The sequence below is a fragment of the Hypanus sabinus genome, chromosome 2 (genome assembly GCF_030144855.1).
Source record: "Hypanus sabinus isolate sHypSab1 chromosome 2, sHypSab1.hap1, whole genome shotgun sequence".
Taxonomy (NCBI): domain Eukaryota; kingdom Metazoa; phylum Chordata; class Chondrichthyes; order Myliobatiformes; family Dasyatidae; genus Hypanus; species Hypanus sabinus.
Genome location: NC_082707.1, coordinates 22,393,645 through 22,411,480, shown reverse-complemented (window position 1 = coordinate 22,411,480; position 17,836 = coordinate 22,393,645). Strand labels below are relative to the sequence as shown.

The 17,836-nt window shown below is 39.9% G+C and overlaps 1 protein-coding gene across 1 annotated transcript in view; it reads left to right on the top strand.

The window, feature by feature from the left end:
• rnf13 (ring finger protein 13) overlaps positions 1–17,836 on the top strand; it is a 269,744-nt gene that overhangs the window by 48,753 nt on the left and 203,155 nt on the right. Inside the window, exons 2-3 of the mRNA XM_059993239.1 lie at positions 12,009–12,146; positions 13,604–13,684. Of these exons, the coding sequence (XP_059849222.1) occupies positions 12,033–12,146; positions 13,604–13,684 (195 nt within the window). The 5' untranslated portion in view covers positions 12,009–12,032. The remainder of the gene's footprint in view (positions 1–12,008; positions 12,147–13,603; positions 13,685–17,836) is intronic.

Genomic DNA, 17,836 nt, shown 5'->3' with positions numbered 1-17,836 from the left:
CAATGATTGGAAAGGGCAAATCATGATTCAAAATTAGTTTTGAAGGTATTTTACCGGGATCTTGTATCCTCATTTGTATTAAATTTCTCAACAAAGAAACAACAAACAGGAGGAGGCTACATAACTCTTTGAATTGCTTCACTAGTTGGAAAGGTTCATGGCTGACTGACCATCTTCATCATACATCTCTACTACTCTCTAGTGTTTAAAAAAATTCTGACCATCCACAACACTGGTAGAATTGTAAACACTTACAACTCTATACGGAAAGAAATGTTTTCTCATCTCATTCATAACCAAGCAGTTCCTTAATAATTTGAGTCCCTATTCTGGACTTTTCAGCAAGAGGAAGTAAATTTTTACAATCTTCCCAGTGTTGATCATGTCATTACTTTCTGGGTACAATCTCAGTAATACTTTTTTTTTAAACTCTCCAATTGTACTTCATCTGCCACTTGCTAACCCTATCACTTACTACTTACCCCCTCCCACCACTGTACAGTACTAATATTGATCCAAGTGCAGCTCTATTTATCTGATTCACCAATAACAACTGATGTTGAAAGACACATTCAAATTTAGTCATCTCAACAGAATAAAAGACTCTTCTGTCAGTCCAGAATGTATACTTGTTTCCTATAAAACTCTGAATCATGCACATTTCACTGACCTCATTTCCTGACAAGATTTTGTTTCAAATCCCAAACTCAGCAGAACCACTTTCCTAGTTCTCCCAATGTTGCTGATTCCCACGTGAGCCATGCCTACTGGTTCCTCTTCTCCCATTCATTGTTTCTCTCTCGCCTTGAGCAGCTGTTCTGAACACTGGCATGAGGCAGACAGCACAAGCTTTGGGAAGTATCATGTGCATGCTGAATAGTGTATGATTACAGATGGTCAAAATGTTTGTATTACTGAATTTTATATGTTCATTATTTAAAATGCTGATTGATTGGTTGTCCGTCATATCCAGTGATAACAAAAAAAAAGAAACTACAGGGGAGAGTTTTTAAAGTGGAAAGGATGTTGCACTGGGGAGTTCCACTCTCTTGACCTCTGAAGTCTGGGTCCAGTGGTACGAGTAGTCATCACAACTGGGGTTGCGATGGATGACCATGACTGCTGTGCCTTGTCATGCCCTTTAGTCCCCGAGAATAATACAGAACCTGCTTCCTGATTGTTGGATCACACTGATCTCATCTGCCTTGTCTGTTGGAGCTGACTTCACATCTCACCAGGGTATGAGACCCACCAGCTATCTGTACCTGGTTTTACCTGTCTGTCAAACCAGGTTGTGACTGTTGTCGTGTGCAAACACATACTTGGAGGAGCCACAGGTGAGAGCTGAGTGAACATTGGGGTCCACAGGATGAGTGAGCTGCTCTAGAATGGACCTAAGCCCCTTCACCAGAGGTCTACCCCTCCTTGGACACCCCATTTTTAAAAAATGCTAATCTAATCCAAATTAAAGCCATGAAATTTCTCATGGAGAATTTATCCCATTTGTGATGCACTATTTAGACAAGGACATTTTATTTTGGATATAGCAGCTCAGCTGCGAATGTAGGAAACAATGTGATAGTCATAGAAAAGGCTCATTGGCCCATCTAGTCAGTGCTGAACCATTTAAAATGCCTAGTCCTATTGACCTGCACCGGACCATAGTCATCCACACCCCTAATATCAATGTACGTATCAGGCCCTCAAGTCCTGGCAACATCCTTGTAGGTTTTCTCTGAACTCTTTCAATCTTATCTGTGGATGTCAGTGGAATAGAAGCCTTGAGCCTCGTGGTACTTGCTTTCAGGCTTTTGTATCTTCTGCTTAACAGGAGGTGGGAGGAGGGAAATGCCTGGTGTGGGTGGGATCTGCATCACTGAGGTGGGGAAAAATGTCGACAGCCCATGGAGGGGAGGCTGGTTTGTGTGATATGCTGAACTGTGTGTACAACTCTGCATTTTCTTGCAGTTATGGGCAGCACAATTGCATCCGCAGTGCCTCAATTTTTTTTAAATGGTGAGGGTCCAAGCGGAGATGCTATATTTTTTTTGCATCCTGAGGAAGTAGGGGCTCTGGTGAGTTTTCTTGGCTGTGGCATCAGTGTGGCTGAACTATGACAAGCTATGGAACTTGAAGCTCTCAACACACTTGACCTCAGCACCATTGACATAAACAGGAGCTGACCAGCTCTCTTGCCTTGTGACCTTGAAGGAAAGGTTGTTAGATAGATACTTTATTCATCCCCGGGGAAATTCAACGTTTTTCCAGTGTCCCATACACTTATTATAGCAAAACTAATTACATACAGTATTTAACTCAGTATAAATATGATATGCATCTAAAATCACCCTCCCAAAAAGCATTAATAAATAGCTTTTAAAAAGTTCTTAAATAGTTTACTAAAGTGCATTGAGTGGTAACTTGAGCTTAGTCCTAACCCTGGCACTTAACATGTCATGCCCCTGGTGGTTGAATTGTAGAGCCGAATGGCGTTGGGGAGTTATGATCTCTTCATCCTGTCAGAGGAGCAACCTGCCATTGACGGCAACCTGCCGCTGAAGCTGCTTCTCTGTCTCTGGATGGTGCTGTGCTGAGGATGTTCAGGGTTTTCCATGATTGACCGTAGCCTACTCAGCGCCCTCCGCTCTGCCACCGATGTCATACTCTCTAGTTCTGTGCCCACGACAGAGCCCACCTTCCTTACCAGCTTATTAAGACGTGAGGCATCCCTCTTCTTAATGCTGCCTCCCCAGCACGCCACCACAAAGAAGAGGGCGCTCTCCACAACTGACCGATAGAACATCTTCAGCATCTATTATATCAATATTATATCAATCTATTAGGCTTTCTACCTCCTTCCTGTACTCCAACTTATTGTTATTTGGGATGTGGCCCACTGTGGTAGCATCATGCTTCTTAAACTTCACTTTCTTGTTGTTTTTGCAAGTTTTTTTAATACTGAACGTGATCTTGAGAGCAACAGGCCATGAAAGTAATTTAGTCCAATAGAGTGGAACTGCTGTAGGGGAAAGCAGAGACGATTTCATTTCCTTATGATACTTCTTTTGGCAATCAAACTGTCGCTTACTCATTTAGTAATTATTTAAAATTATGTGGAAGCAAAAATAAATATGAGGATTAACAATGAACTCCTAATTCTTTAAGTGTTTAAACTTTAGTGAGATCTACATAACAAAGACTTTCATTTACGAAATGTCTTTTACAAACTCTGTATGATTCAAAGCATGTTACAGTAATGTACTTAAGAAATATAAGCTCTTTATATTGCAGAAAAGGTGGCATGCAGCCAATTGCAGTAAATAGCAATGTGTTGACCTGGCGAACAGCAGTGACTAGAAAGCTTGTTTTATTGGTTGGAGTTTAAATCTTGGCCAGGTCACTTGGGAATTTTGCCCTCTACTCTTCTTCAGAGGAAAAATCAATGATACTGTTATATCCAACATGCAGGATGTACAGGGCCTCAGTTTAAGACTTTATCCAAACAACTGAAATTCTGACACTGCAACATCCATTATAGGTTGACCTAACTTGAAGGAAAGAATGTCAAGTTCATTTCTCAGAATGATTGAATTTTCCTTGTGCTGTACATTGAAAATTGCTGAATCAAATGATATGAATGACTGAATTGGCCAGAGGCTTCAAGCACAGTTTATCTTTGTTTGTCCTCAAGCACAGGGATATCAAAGAAACAGCACAGCATCTTGTTTGGGCTAGTCATGCAGATGTTTTCAATCATGGTTAACTAAGTACTTTGCTGTATGTATGTATGGCCATTCTGATGTGTCAGGGTGGCAGGGTAGTGAAGTGTTTAGCATAACGCTTTCCTGTGCCAGCTGTAAGATTGGGGTTCATTCCTGCCACGATCTGCAAGGAGTCTGTACATTCTCTCCATGATTGTGTGAGTTTCCTCTGGGTGCTGTGGTTTCCTCCCACATTTCCAAGGCGTACAGATGTGTGTTAGTGAATTGTGGGCATGCTATGTCGGCTCCAGAAACACGGTGGCACTTGTGGGGTGCCCCCAGCACATCTTGGACTGGGCTGGTTGTTGATACAAGCAACGCATTTCATTATATGCTTAGATGTACATGTGAGAAATAAAGCTAATCTTGTATGTAAACAATGGATAATTCAAAATATTAATTAGAATTCAATGAATTCACCTTTATTTATTGCCTGTCCCTGATAGGCATCAAGTATCATTGGAAAGGTGGATAATAATGCTGAAGATGAGGTAGTTGGTTTACAAACAGAGGCAATGTGCAGTGAGGAGAACGTTTTGATAGGGGAAACAGGGTAAGCTGCAGATGTAAAAGGCAGGCAAAATCGGAAAAGGTGAATACAGGACTGAAGGTGTTATATTTGTGTGCAGTATACGGAGTAAGATAGATGAAATTGCAGCACTGATGCAGATTGGCAGGTATGTTGTTGTGGGCATCACTGGATCACAGCTGAAAGAAGATTATAGCTGGTAGTGTAATGTCCAAGGATTCAGAATGTATCGAAAGGACAGGGTGGAAGGCAGAAGGGATCTATTGGTAATAAATGAAATTAACTTATTAGAAAGAGGTGACATAGGGTCAGAAAGTGTTGAATCATAGTGGATAGAGCTAAGGAACTGCAAGGGTAAAAAAGACCCTGATGGGAGTTCTGTACAGATCTCCAAACAGTAGTAAGGATGCGTCCTACGAATTACAATGGGAGATAGAAAATGCATGCCAAAAGGACAATGTTGCAATAGTCATGGGGGACTTCAACATGCAGGTAGATGGGAAAATCAGGTTGGTACTGGATTCCAGGAGGGGGAATTTCTAGAATGCCTGCAAGATTGGTTTTCAGAGCAGCTTGTAGTTGAGCCCAATAGGGGATCAGCTATTCTGGATTGGGTGTTGTGTAATGAATCAACATCGATTAAAGAGCTTAAGGTGAAAGAACCTTTAGGGGAAAGTGATCATAATATGACTGAATTCACCCTGAAATTTGAGGAGTAGTTAAAGTCAGATGTATCTATTACAGTGGAGTAAAGGGAATTAGAGGCATAAGAGGAGTTGGCCAGATTTGATTGGAGAAGAACACTGGCAGGGATGACAACAGAGCAGCAATGGCTGGAATTTCGGGAAGCCATTTGGAAGGTACAGGATATATACATCCCAAAGAGGAAGAAGTATTCTAAAGGAAAGAAGACACAGTGGTGGCCAACAAAACAAGTTAAAGCCAACATAAAAGCCAAAGAGTGTGCGTATAATAATGCAAAAATTAGTGGGAAGACAGAGGATTGGGAAGCTTTTAAAAGCCAACAGAACCAAATAAAAAAATGTCATTAAGAAGGTAAAGATGGAATACAAAAGTAAGCTAGCCAATAATATTAAAGAAGATATCAAAAGTTTCTTCAGATACTAAAGTGTAAAAGAGGCAAGAGTGGATATTGGACCGCTGGAAAATAATGCTGGAGAGTTGATAATGGAGGAAAAGGGAATGGTGGATGAACTGAATAAGTATTTTTCACTGGAAGACACTAGCCAGCCGTATGATGGAAGTTCCAGGTGTCAGGTCATGAAGTATGTGAAGTTACCATAAGTAGAGAGGGTTTTTGGGAAACTGAAAGGTCTGAAGGTAGGTAAGTCACCTGGACCAGATGGTGTACACCACAGAATTCTGAAAGAAGTGGCTGAAGAGATCGTGGAGGCATTAGTAATTACTAGATTCTGGAATGGTTCAGGAAGACTGGAAAATTGCAAATGCATTCCACTCTTCAAGAGGGAGAGAGGCAGAAGAAAAGAAACTATAGGCCAGTTAGTCTGACCTCAGTCATTGGGAAGATGTTAGAGTTGATTATTAAGGATGAGGTCTCGGGGTACTCGGAGACACATAGACAGTAAGTTGTAGTCAGCATGGTTTCCTCAAGGGAAAATCTTGCCTTACAAGTCTGTTGGAATTCTTTGAAGAAGTAATAAGTGGTATAGAAAAAGGAAAATCCAAGTACAGAGTTCATCCTTAGAACAGTTGCAGTCCTCCAACTGGAGGTACTCTAATACTGTTGGGTAGGGAATTCCAGAGTTAACCCCCCCTCCCCCCAACAGTGAGGCAGTGCTGATCTCTTTCCCAAGTTAGATAACGAGTGGGTTAACTTGCAGGTGTTCCTGTTCATGTGACCCTTGTTCTCACAAGCAGAGATTATGGTCTTGTGAGGTGCTGTTGGTGTGCGTAGATGAAAAATAGTAATGTATTTTGAGGATGACATGCTGCAGATGGAATTAAGGGAATTAGTATAGGATGATGGGGTTGTCATTCAAATTGGATGTATTGGCCTGACTGATGTTGAAATTCTTGAACATTGTTGAAGTTTCAGTCAGAATAATTTTTTTTAGTCATTGTCCTACAGGACATAACATTTGTTGTGCAGCAGTGCAAGGACATTAAAACTATTATAAATCACAAAATAAACAGTGCAAAAATAAGGAATGAAAAAGGGTTCATGAACTGTTCAAAAATCTGATGGAGAGGAAGAAGCTATTCCTGCATTATTTGCAGGCTCCTCTATCTCCTCCCTGATGATAGTAATGAGAAGAGGCACCACTTCTTGAGGATATCCTCAATAGTCTGAAGGCTTGTAGCTTTGATGCAGCTGGCTGAATCCACGTCTAGCAGACTCTTCGAACAAACTTCCTGTGAGAGTGACACTAATCCTCATAGCTAATGGAGATCTTTTCAATTTATGGTGACTGGTGAGCTTCAGGGGTCAAGTTGAGGTGTACAGCTAGCACTTCTGTTTGTGCATGGCCAGAGACCCAGCCCCAAGCCAGTAAAGACCTTGGATGTCATAGAAACACAGAAAACCTACAGCACAGTACAGGCCCTTTGGCCCAAAAAGCTGTGCCGAACGTGTTTTTACCTCAGAAATTATTTTACTTTATGGTCACCAAACAATTGATACTAGAGCGTACAACCATCACAGTGATATTTGTTTCTGCGCTTTGCATGTTTCTTACGGTTACCCATAGCCCTCTATTTTTCTGAACTCCATGTAACTGTCCAGGAGTCTCTTAAAAGACCCTATCGTATCTGCCTCCACCACCGTCACTGGCAGCCCATTCCATGCACTCACCACTCTTTGTGTTTTGAAAAGAACTTACCCCTGACATGTCCACTCTACCTACTTCCAAGCACCTTAACACTGCCCTCTCATGATAGCCATTAAGCCCAAGGAAAAAGCCTCTGACTATCCGCACGATTAATGCCTCTCGTCACTGTATACACCTCTATCAGGTCACCTCTCATCCTCCATTGCTCCAAGGAAAAATGGCTGAGTTCACTCAACTTTTCTCATAAGGCATGCTCCCCAATCCAGGCAACATCCTTGTATATCTCCTCTGCACCCTTTCTATGGCTTCCATATCCTTCCTATAGTGAGGTGACTAGAACTGAGCACAGTGCTCCAAGTGGGGTCTGACCACGGTCCTATATAGCTGCAACATTACCTCTCAGCTCCTAAACTCAATCCCACGATTGATGAAGGTCAATACACTGTATGCTTTCTTAACCACAGAGCCAACCTGCACAGCAGCTTTGAGTGTCCTGTGGACTTGGTCTCCAAGATCCCTCTGATATTCCACACTGCCAAGTGTCTTACCATTAATACTATGTTCTGTCGTCATATTTGACCTACCAAAATGAACCACCTCACACTTATCTGGGTTGAACTCCATCTGCCATTCCTCAGCCCAGTTTTGCATCCTATCAATGTCCCGCTGTAACCTCTGACAGCCCTTCACACTATCCACAACACCTCCAACCTTTGTGTCATCAACATATTTACTTACCCAATCCTTCACTTCGTCATCCAGGTCACTTATAAAAATCACAAAGAGCAGGGGTCCCAGAACAGATCCTTGAGGCACTCCACTGGTCACCGACTTCCATGCGGAATATGACCCACCTATAACCACTCTTTGCATTCTGTGGGCAAGCCAGTTCTGGATCCACAAAGCAGTGTCCCCTTGGATCCCATGCCTCCTTACTTTCTCAACAGCCTTGCATGGGGTACCTTGTCAAATGCCTTGTTGAAATCCATATACGCTCTACCATCATCAATGTGTTTAGTCACATTCTCAAAAAATTCAGTCAGGCTCATAAGGCAAGACCTGCCCTTGACAAAGCCATGCTAACTATTCCTAATCATGTTATACCTTTCTGAATGTTCCTAAGTCCTGTCTCTCAGGATCTTCTCCATCACCTTAGCACCACAGAAGTAAGACTCACTGGTCTATAATTTCCTGGGCTATCTCAACTCCCTTTCTTGGATAAAGGAACAACATCTGCAACCCTCCGATCCTCCGGAACCCCTCCTATCCCAATTGATAATGCAAAGATCATCATCAGAGGCTCAGCAATCTCCTTCCTCGCCTCCTACAGTAGCCTGGGGTACATCTCATCTGGTCTCAGTGACTTATCCAGCTTGATGCTTTCCAAAAGCTCCAGCACATCCTCTTTCTTAATATCTACATTCAGGAGTTTAGAAGAATGAGGGAGGTATCTCATTGAAACCTAGTGAATATTCAAAGGCCAGGGCAGAGTGGATGAGGGGAAGATGTTCCCTATGGTGGGTGAGTCTTGGACCAAAGGGCACAGCCTCAAAATAGAGAGGTGTCCATTTAGAACAGAGATGAGGAGGAAGTTGTTTAGCCAGAGAATGGACTTCATTGCCATGAACAGCTGTGGAGGCCAAGTCGGTGAGTATATTTAAAGCATTAGTTGATAGGTTGTTGGTTTGTCAGGATATCAAAGGTAACAGGGAGAAGGGAGGAGAATGGGTTGAGAGGGATAATAAATCAACCATGATGGAATAGCGTAGGAGGCTTAATGGGCCGAGTGGACTAATTCTGCTTCTATGTCTTATGGTCTTGTACAGTGGCATACAGAAATTTGGGTACCCCGGTCAAAATTTCTGTTACTGTGAGTAGTGAGTAGAAGATGAACTGATCTCCAAAAGTCAAAGTTAAAGATCAAACATTCTTTTCAATATTTTAAGCAAGATTAGTGTATTATTTTTGTTTTGTACAATTTTAGAGTGGAAAAAAAGGAAAGGAGCATCATGCAAAAGTTTGGGCACCCCAGGAGTTTTGAGCTCTCAGATAACTTTTATCAAGGTCTCCGACCTTACCGGTAATTAGCTTGTTAGGGCTACGGCTTGTTCACACTCATCATTAGGAAAGGCCAGGTGATGCAAATTTCAAAGCTTTATAAATACCCTGACTCCTCAAACCTTGTCCCAACAATCAGCAGCCATGGGCTCCTCTAAGCAGCTGCCTAACTCTCTGAAAATTAAAATAAATGATGCCACAAAGCAGGAGAAGGCTATAAGAAGATAGAAAAGCGTAATTAAAATGTAATTAAGAAATAGCAGTTAACAGGAACGTTGGAGGTCAAGTTAAGGTCTGGAAGACCAAGAAAACTTTCTGAGAGAACTGCTCGTAAGATTGCTAGAAAGGCAAATCAAAACCCCTGTTTGACTGCAAAAGTCCTTCAGGAAAATTTGGCAGACTCTGCAGTGGTGGCGCCCTGTTCTACTGTGCAGCGACACCTGCACAAATATGACCTTCATGGAAGAGTCATCAGAAGAAAACCTCTCCTGTGTCCTCACCACAAAATGCAGCATCAGAAGTTTGCAAAGGAACATCTGAACAAGCCTGATGCATTTTGGAAACAAGTCCTGTGGACTGATGAAGTTAAAATAGAACTTCTTTTCGGCAATGAGCAAAGGTATGTTTGGAGAAAAAAGGGTGCAGAATTTCATGAAAAGGACACCTCTCCAGTTGTTAAACATGGGAGTGGATCAATCATGCTTTGGGTTTGTGTTGCAGCCAGTGGCATGAGGAACATTTCACTGGTTGAAGGAAGAATGAATTCAATTAAATACGAGCAAATTCTGGAAGCAAACATCATACTGTCTGTAAAAAAAAAAGAGCTGAAGATGAAAAAGGGATTGCTTCTGCAACAGGATAATGATCCTAAACACACCTCAGAATCCACGATGGACTACCTCAAGAGGTGCAAGCTGAAGGTTTTGCCATGGCCCTCATAGTCCTCCGACCTAAACATCATTGAAAATCTGTGGATAGACCTCAAAAGAGCAGTGCATGCAAGAATCTCACAGAACTAGAAGCCTTTTGCAAGGAAGAATGGGTGAAAATCCCCCAAACAAGAATTGAAAGACTCTTAGCTGGCTACAGAAAGTGCTTACAAGCTGTGGTAGTTGCCAAAGGGGGTGCTGCTAAGTACTGACCATGCAGGGTGCCCAAACTTTTACTTCAGGCCTTTTTCCTTTTTTGTTGTTTTGAAACTGTAAAAGATGGAAATAAAAAAAAAAGTAATCTTGCTTAAAATATTAAAGAAATGCGTCATCTTTAACTTTATACCTTTTGGAAATCAGGTCATCTTTTACTCGCTTAGCTATTCACAGTAACAGAAATTTTGACCGGGGTGCCCAAACTTTTGCATGCCACTGTACATATAGAAAGGTGTCAGGAAAGTACCAAGTAACATCATGAAGGATGTCACCCACTCTGCTCATGGACTGCTTGTTCCATTCCGATCAGGGAGGAGGTTGCGTAGCATCCATGCCAGGGCCACCAGACTCAAGCAGTTGCTTTCCCAAAACAGTAAGGCTGATCAACAAACACCTTCACGCACTAACCTAGCCCTCCATACCCACATCCACCACTACTTACAATTTCCTGTCAGAGTCACCTTATGTGCAGCAACTCCTGTGCCTTGGACATACAATCAAAGTATACAATATATTATGAATTTATATTTATTGTGTTTTTTATTATTGTGTTCTTTATCTTATTGTATTTTTTGTGCTGTATTAGATCTAGAGTAACAATTGTTATCCTTTACACTTGTGTACTGGAAAAGACATGAACAATCTTAAATCTTGAAATGTGTGCCAGCCAAGTTGTTTGCATGCTCCATGCCTTACTCTCAAAACAGATACAGCTATGTTCTAAGCTCTGTTGTGGAAAGAAGTTACCAGATAAATAAACTCATATCAGGCTTCTAGCTATTGATTATGACTGATGTTTTGAAGACAAACTCTACCATCTTCTTCAGGGATGATTCCTGGGCATGTCTGGTCCGGTGGTATTTGTACTCCCATTGTCTGTCCCTGTTAATTGGTTAGTCCTCATTCAATTAGGCTTCTGCCCTCCCACCTTGTTTACAATCAAATTCCTGGAACGAGACCTTTGATTTTGTTAAATTTCTTTTCCTTTAGTTTTATTTCAGTGGCTTCCTTTACCAGGCAGTCCCAAAACCCATTGGCACGGAATGGTAGTTTTGGGTCATCGAAGTAAAATAAATAATGGAAGAAGTGTAACCCCTCACTAACTATCCCATTGGCCACGGCCTTTCTCATCTGTAGAATAGTTTGTGGTTTCCACATTGTTCAAATTGCCCAGAAACTTTGAAATTTATTATTGTTCACTTGACTGTCCCTTTGAATCACTACTTTGTCATCAGTCTCTTTAGTTCCCTTTCATTCTAGCTGGACTCCCACACTAATCCTGTGGCACACTACTTTGTTCATTCCACTGTACAGTAATAAATTCTTGTCCGTGTATCAATGACTGCAAGAGATAGGAAAAGATTAGCTTTATTTGTCACTTGTACATCAGAACATACAATGAAATGTATCGCTTGCATTAAATCAATTAAGTGAGGATTGTGCTGGGCAGCCCATACGTGTCGACACATTTTTGGCAGCATACGTGCAACTCATGAACCCTAACCATACATCTTTGGAATGTGGGAGGAAATCCATGTGGTCACTGGGAGAATGGATAAACTCCTTACAGACAGAAACAGGAATCAAACCCCAATCTTACAGCTGGTGCTGTAAAGCAATTATGCCGATCACTATGGTACTGTGCTGCTCTGATGATATGTCCAAATATAATATTTCTTATTTGTTCTTTTGTTCTCTTGAATAGGTGTGGTAACAACTACTTCTGAAGATGATTTTGTCGTTGGGATTATTGATTTTATCTGCCTCACAGATTCATGTGAGCTTCATGGTGTATTTTATTGCTTTGCTCCATCTGTGGCCTGTGGAAGGTGACATTCTAGCAGTAAGTATGACCCTTTTTCAAAATAATATAAATTGCAAAATGTTGGCATCAGTGATTGAGTTAAGAAGGGAGGAATGATTGGTTTGCTCAATGAAATTGAGTTTGGGCGATACTGCAGTGATTGAATTGTGGGTCTACAATCTAAGGGTTCTGGTATTCACCATATTAACCTGTGAATTGCATTTAGTACAATTGAGAATTTCTGGTTTTGAGTATATGATCATGATGATTGTTTTATTTTTGGGGTAACCAAAATGGTCCACATGTACTTGAAGACTTCCATTGCCACCTGAGGCACATTAACCACAGTCCCATTCCTTGTGTTAGATTTTCCACTTCAGATCGTGGTCTTTGAGTATCCTTTTTCCATCAATCAACCCAAGTCTGGTTGAGGATCTTGAATTCATCAGTGAAGGGTATTTGAAGGTGAAGATCTCTGACTTGACGCAAATCACCAACACTAAACAAACTAATGCTGGTGTCTTCGCCCAGGCTTGAGTCCCAAATTTTGAGGGCCTAGTTATAGTTATGTTGTACAAGTAATGTCACTAGCATTCCTAATGTCAGACTTCTGAAATGAACTCTCCATTTTATTCTCAATGGTGAGAACAACTACCAGGCAAATAGGAAAAGATTCAAGGATGTACTCAAAATCTCACTGAAGAAATGCAACATTCCTAGCGACTCATAAGAATATTTAGCCCATGACTGCTGGAAGAGGTAGCATTTGGGGTGATATTGAGAGCTCTGAAGCCATGATTCACAATTCCTTAGAGACAAAGTGTAAGTAATGAGGGAGTGTTCTACCACATAAGCTGCTAGCCTTTCTGTCTAGTGAGGTATCACAAGCCCCACGTGTGGAAGTGTGTGTTTCCTGCTTTAGTTTCTTCAGCCATCTCTGAATACACAAAATCTGAGTGGGTTAGTTATCCATGGTTCCAGAAGAGAGTGATTGTGCTCAGGAAAGCCTAAAATAGTTCTTTTTATGTTGCCTGTAATCCCAGGAATAAATATATAAATGATGATTATCACCATTTTAAGATGTATCTTAATAAAAATGTGCATTTTGATTTTTGTTTGTTTGATCATGAAACACTTCTAGATGGAAAAATCTCATAGCACTTTCAAAGAAGAGTGGGTATATTTTCCTGCTGACTTGGGTCAATATTTATTCCTCAGTTAATGATTTTAAATTATTATTTTATCACTGCTGTTTGTGGGACCTTGCTGTATTCAGATTGACAGTTGGGTTTCCCATGTATTTGAAGAAAATAGATAATTGACTGTAGAGTGCTTTGGGATGTACTGACACTTCAAAATGTTTTTTCCCCACATTGTAACAGGGTCAATTTGCACATTTTAATATGACCAGCTTTGTGTCTAAATATAAATACAAATTTAATTGTTAGCTTGACTATCTGGGGTTCTAATTCTTTTTGGATGAATTTTTTTTTCAGTATTCCATTGATAATCAAACACAGAATTTTGAGGATCTCCCAGCAAGATTTGGTTACCGCCTTCCTAAAGATGGTTTAAAGGTAAAATGTTGTAATTTATTAGTGGATTAGTGAAGAGGTTTTGAGAAAATTGTCAATTCAGAGTAAAATCCCATCAATCTGTTTCTTCCTGTTGACGAGTCATAAACTCTGTCAATTCCTTGCCAAGTATCTGATTCTCCATTCTGTTCTGTAGCTGTATCTTAAAATGAAAATGTGTTCTCACCTGCTGTGGTAGCTCCTTAAGCAGCTTGGTGAAACTTTTGTTATGGGTTGTTTCTAGGATATTTTCAGAATCAGAATCAGATTTAATATCACTGGCATATGTTGTGAAATTTAACTTAACAGCAGCAGTACAATGAAATACATGATAAGTAAATGTAGAGAAAAGTACTGAATGACATTAAGTATATAATCTGATTCTGGTAACTATATTGTATAAAGCTGAGGTGACCAGTGAAGTTGAATGGATAGGACTGATTTCTCTTGGCAGAGATGTCAAAAACCACGGTAGAGAGTAGTTGGTAAAAGGATTAGAGGGGAGATGAGGTAAATATTCCTCAGTGGTCAGATAGTTAATGCAGGAAAGGATGGTAGAAGCTAAAAACACTAATTTCATTTCAATAGTACTTTAATATGTATTTGAGGTGTTTGCAACCCTGCAGGTCATTTAATCCAATAAAGTAGAATTAGATAAAGTAGCTCTTTAATGATTGACACAGGTATAATGTGAAAACGAATATGTTCTGCGTTGTAAATGTTCTGTGATTCTGAAGTAATCTTTCAGAGCAAAATTATGAAAAATCATTAACATGGTTTCTCAAAATTGTTATGTTCTTTTCTGTATTCATTCTCAATTTAGTGGTAGTCAGTTTTTGTCTTTAATCAAAAAATTGGAGCACTTGGTTTATAGACAAGAAACGGATAGAATAAATTGGCCATTTTTTAATGGGGAGACTAGAATTAGTGTGATGCTACAAGAGTTGGTGTTTGGACTCCAGCTGTTCAGTTGACATTGATTTGGCTGAGGAGGTGATATCAAAATATAAAGTAAATTTATTATCAAAGTACATGTATGCCGATGTGCCTTCCATGGAAGGTCCAGAGAAGCAAAAAGGGAAGGCTAACTGATTAAGACCATAAATCATAGAAGTAGAATTAGGCCATTCAGACTATCAAGTCTGCTTTGCCATTCCATTGTTGCTGATTATTATCCCTGTCAACCTGATCCTCCTGCCTTCTCTCTGTAACCTTTGATGCCCTTACTAATCAAGAATGTATCAACCTCCATTTTAAATGTACCCAATGACTGACCTCCACAGCTGTCTGTAGCAAGGAATTCCACATATTCACCACCCTCTAGCTGAAGAAATTCCTCATATCTGGTCTAAGTGGATGTCTTTGTATTGAGGCTTTGCCCTCTTGGAATGTATTAGGACTCAGTAGAAAAAATATAGAAAAAGGATAGGTATCTACATGGATAAAAAGATCAAGAAAAGTGCAGTAATTTGGATTGAGAGATTGAAAGGTGCTAAGAGGTCCTTGTATATCAGTCATTGAAGATATACCCACAGATAATTAAAACAATGACAGTGATGGATCTTTATTTTAAGAGGGCTTGTGCATGAGTAGAGTCACCTTGCTGCATTGTGCAGGATTCTATTGAGACCTCATCTAGAATATTACACAGTGTGTTCTGCCAACTCAAGAAAGGCTCTAAATTAGGATAAGGGAGCTGCAATGAATATTCACCTGATTTGGTTACTAAGATGGGAGAATTGTCCTGTGATGTCTATGGTTATGAGTTTAGAAGAATGAGTAGTAATGTTAATGAAGCATACAAAATTATTGGAGCTTGACAGAGTAGGTTTACGGATGATGTTTCTTTTGGCTGGGATGTTCAGAACTGTTTGTCACATTCATAATGCTGACTGTTTATGACAGATGAATGATCACAGGAATGAATGGTTAACTTACAAGGAACATTTGATGGCGCTAGCCTGTATTCACTAGAGTTTAGAAGAATGAGGTTGTATATTGAACAGCCTAGGTAGAGTGGATGTGGAGAGAATAATTCCTATAATGAGGGAGTTTAGGACCAGAGGACATAGCCTCAGAATAGAAGGACGTCCCTTTAGAACAGAGATAAGGCAGAATTTCTTTAGCTGGAGGGTGGTGAATATGTGGAATACTTTGCTACAGACTGCTATGGAGGCCATTCATTAGATATATTTATAGCAGAGGATGATAGGTTCTTGATTAGTAAGGGTGCCAAAGGTTATGGAGAGAAGGCAGGAGAATGGGGTAGAGGGCAATATTATATCAGCCATGATAGAATGGCAGAGCAGATTTGGTAGGTCAAATGGCCTAATTCTGCTCCTGTGGTCTTATGAGAAGACTTTTTCAATCTTGTGGGTAATGAATCTTCTCGATGCTGGAGAAAAGAAGACAGATGTGCCTTTTGGATATTAAGGGAATCAAGGGATTTGAGATGGATAGAGGGAAAGGTGGCTGCAATGGAAGGTCAGCCATAAATGTGAGAGCAGACACATGGGACAGAATGGCTGATTCCTGCTACTAAAAGCCAAAGTTGAACCAAATGACCACTTTGGAGGGAAATTAATTTTTGGTTCTGCTATATTCACCAGCTTTTCGAGTGACACAAGGGTTTGAATGAAAATTTGGTTTCAGTACTTAGCTAGCACCATTTACAAGCTACTTGTATAACCCATCCACAGAAGCAGTTACAGCTTTATAATGAATTAATTTTAATTTATGGGTAGATGGTAACAGCTTGATTTTGTCTTGTCCCAAGTTTAGTAAGTATCATCAAGACAAGTTTTCAAAGTAATAAATACTTAATTGTATATTTTAACAAAATAAAATTGTATTTTTTCACTGCTTGTATATTGTATAAAGGAATAAAACCTAAAAGGTTAGAGATTGATCAGATTGGAAATCTTTTTTCATTCTAACAAATCTTGGAGACTTGTTTCTGCCAAAAAGTTTCAGATGTTGGGGATCAACTGAGATTTTCGTATTGTGAGGTGGACTTTTAATTAGGCAGAGGATATGGAGGAAAAGTAGAGTGTCAGAAATAAACTCAATATGATGTGATTGATTTAGGGGTCATGTTTAGGGCAAGGAATAGTCTAGTCTCTGTCCCATGGAGTCATTTCTGCTGTTTGCTTTGTCTTTGTTATCCAGGCAATTATTGCAGTACACATGATGTTATATGGTAGACTTTTCAATTTGACAGGGAATAATTGAATTTTTACAAATATTACAATTGATTGCTAGTTTCAGCATTTTTCTTCTGTGCTTCCTCTGCTCAGAAGGGATTTGGACATGAATGCTGCTACATATGATGCTCGGTGGGGTGTGCTATTTTCCTTTTTGGGGGACTTTACTTCTCCTTTGGTTAACTCTGTTTGAGATTAAAATTTGATAGTGTAAACTCTGCATGGGTAATTGGATCAGCCATCTTCTGCACAGCAATATTAATAGGTCATTCATATGAATTTTTACATTATATCAGTTATTTAATAACTACTTTTAGCAAAATTATTCTATAATGCTAAAATTGATTTGATTCATTAGTATTGTATTTGTAATGACTTGATTGATGTAGAAAATTAAAAATTTATATTGTAATCTAGGAAGTACTTGGGGATTGTGGTGGTAGTCACTTTCTCTTTTGTCTCTGAATGATGATGCATGACAATAGGGTGTTGCAAAAGCTGAAATTGTGTTACAGGTCTCATTATTCGTAAACTCGTTAAAAGGAAAATCATTCTTTGTTTACATTCTGCATTTAATGTGATGGCATGGGGGATACTTTTTTTGTGAATGTCATGGATGTCTTGAAAGTAAGATCATTTGGCCCTGCTAATAGAGTGAGCCCTTAGGAAAAGAAGGTTCAGCTGTCTTTGATTGCTAATGGCACATGCAACAGCAATATGCTATAATAAGCCAAATGATCCTAACCGCTGCAGCCACCCATGTGAGATTCAGCCAAATTTATCTTTCCAACTATGAATAATGGATGTGAGAATTTTGTATGTTTTCTTTCTATATAGGTTATTGTATTCATTAGAGAGATCTTGTCAACTGCAAGTAAATAACAATTGTATATTTAGTTGTGCGAATCTGCATGTTAGATTAATGTGGTAGCCTTCTTTTACCACATGTATT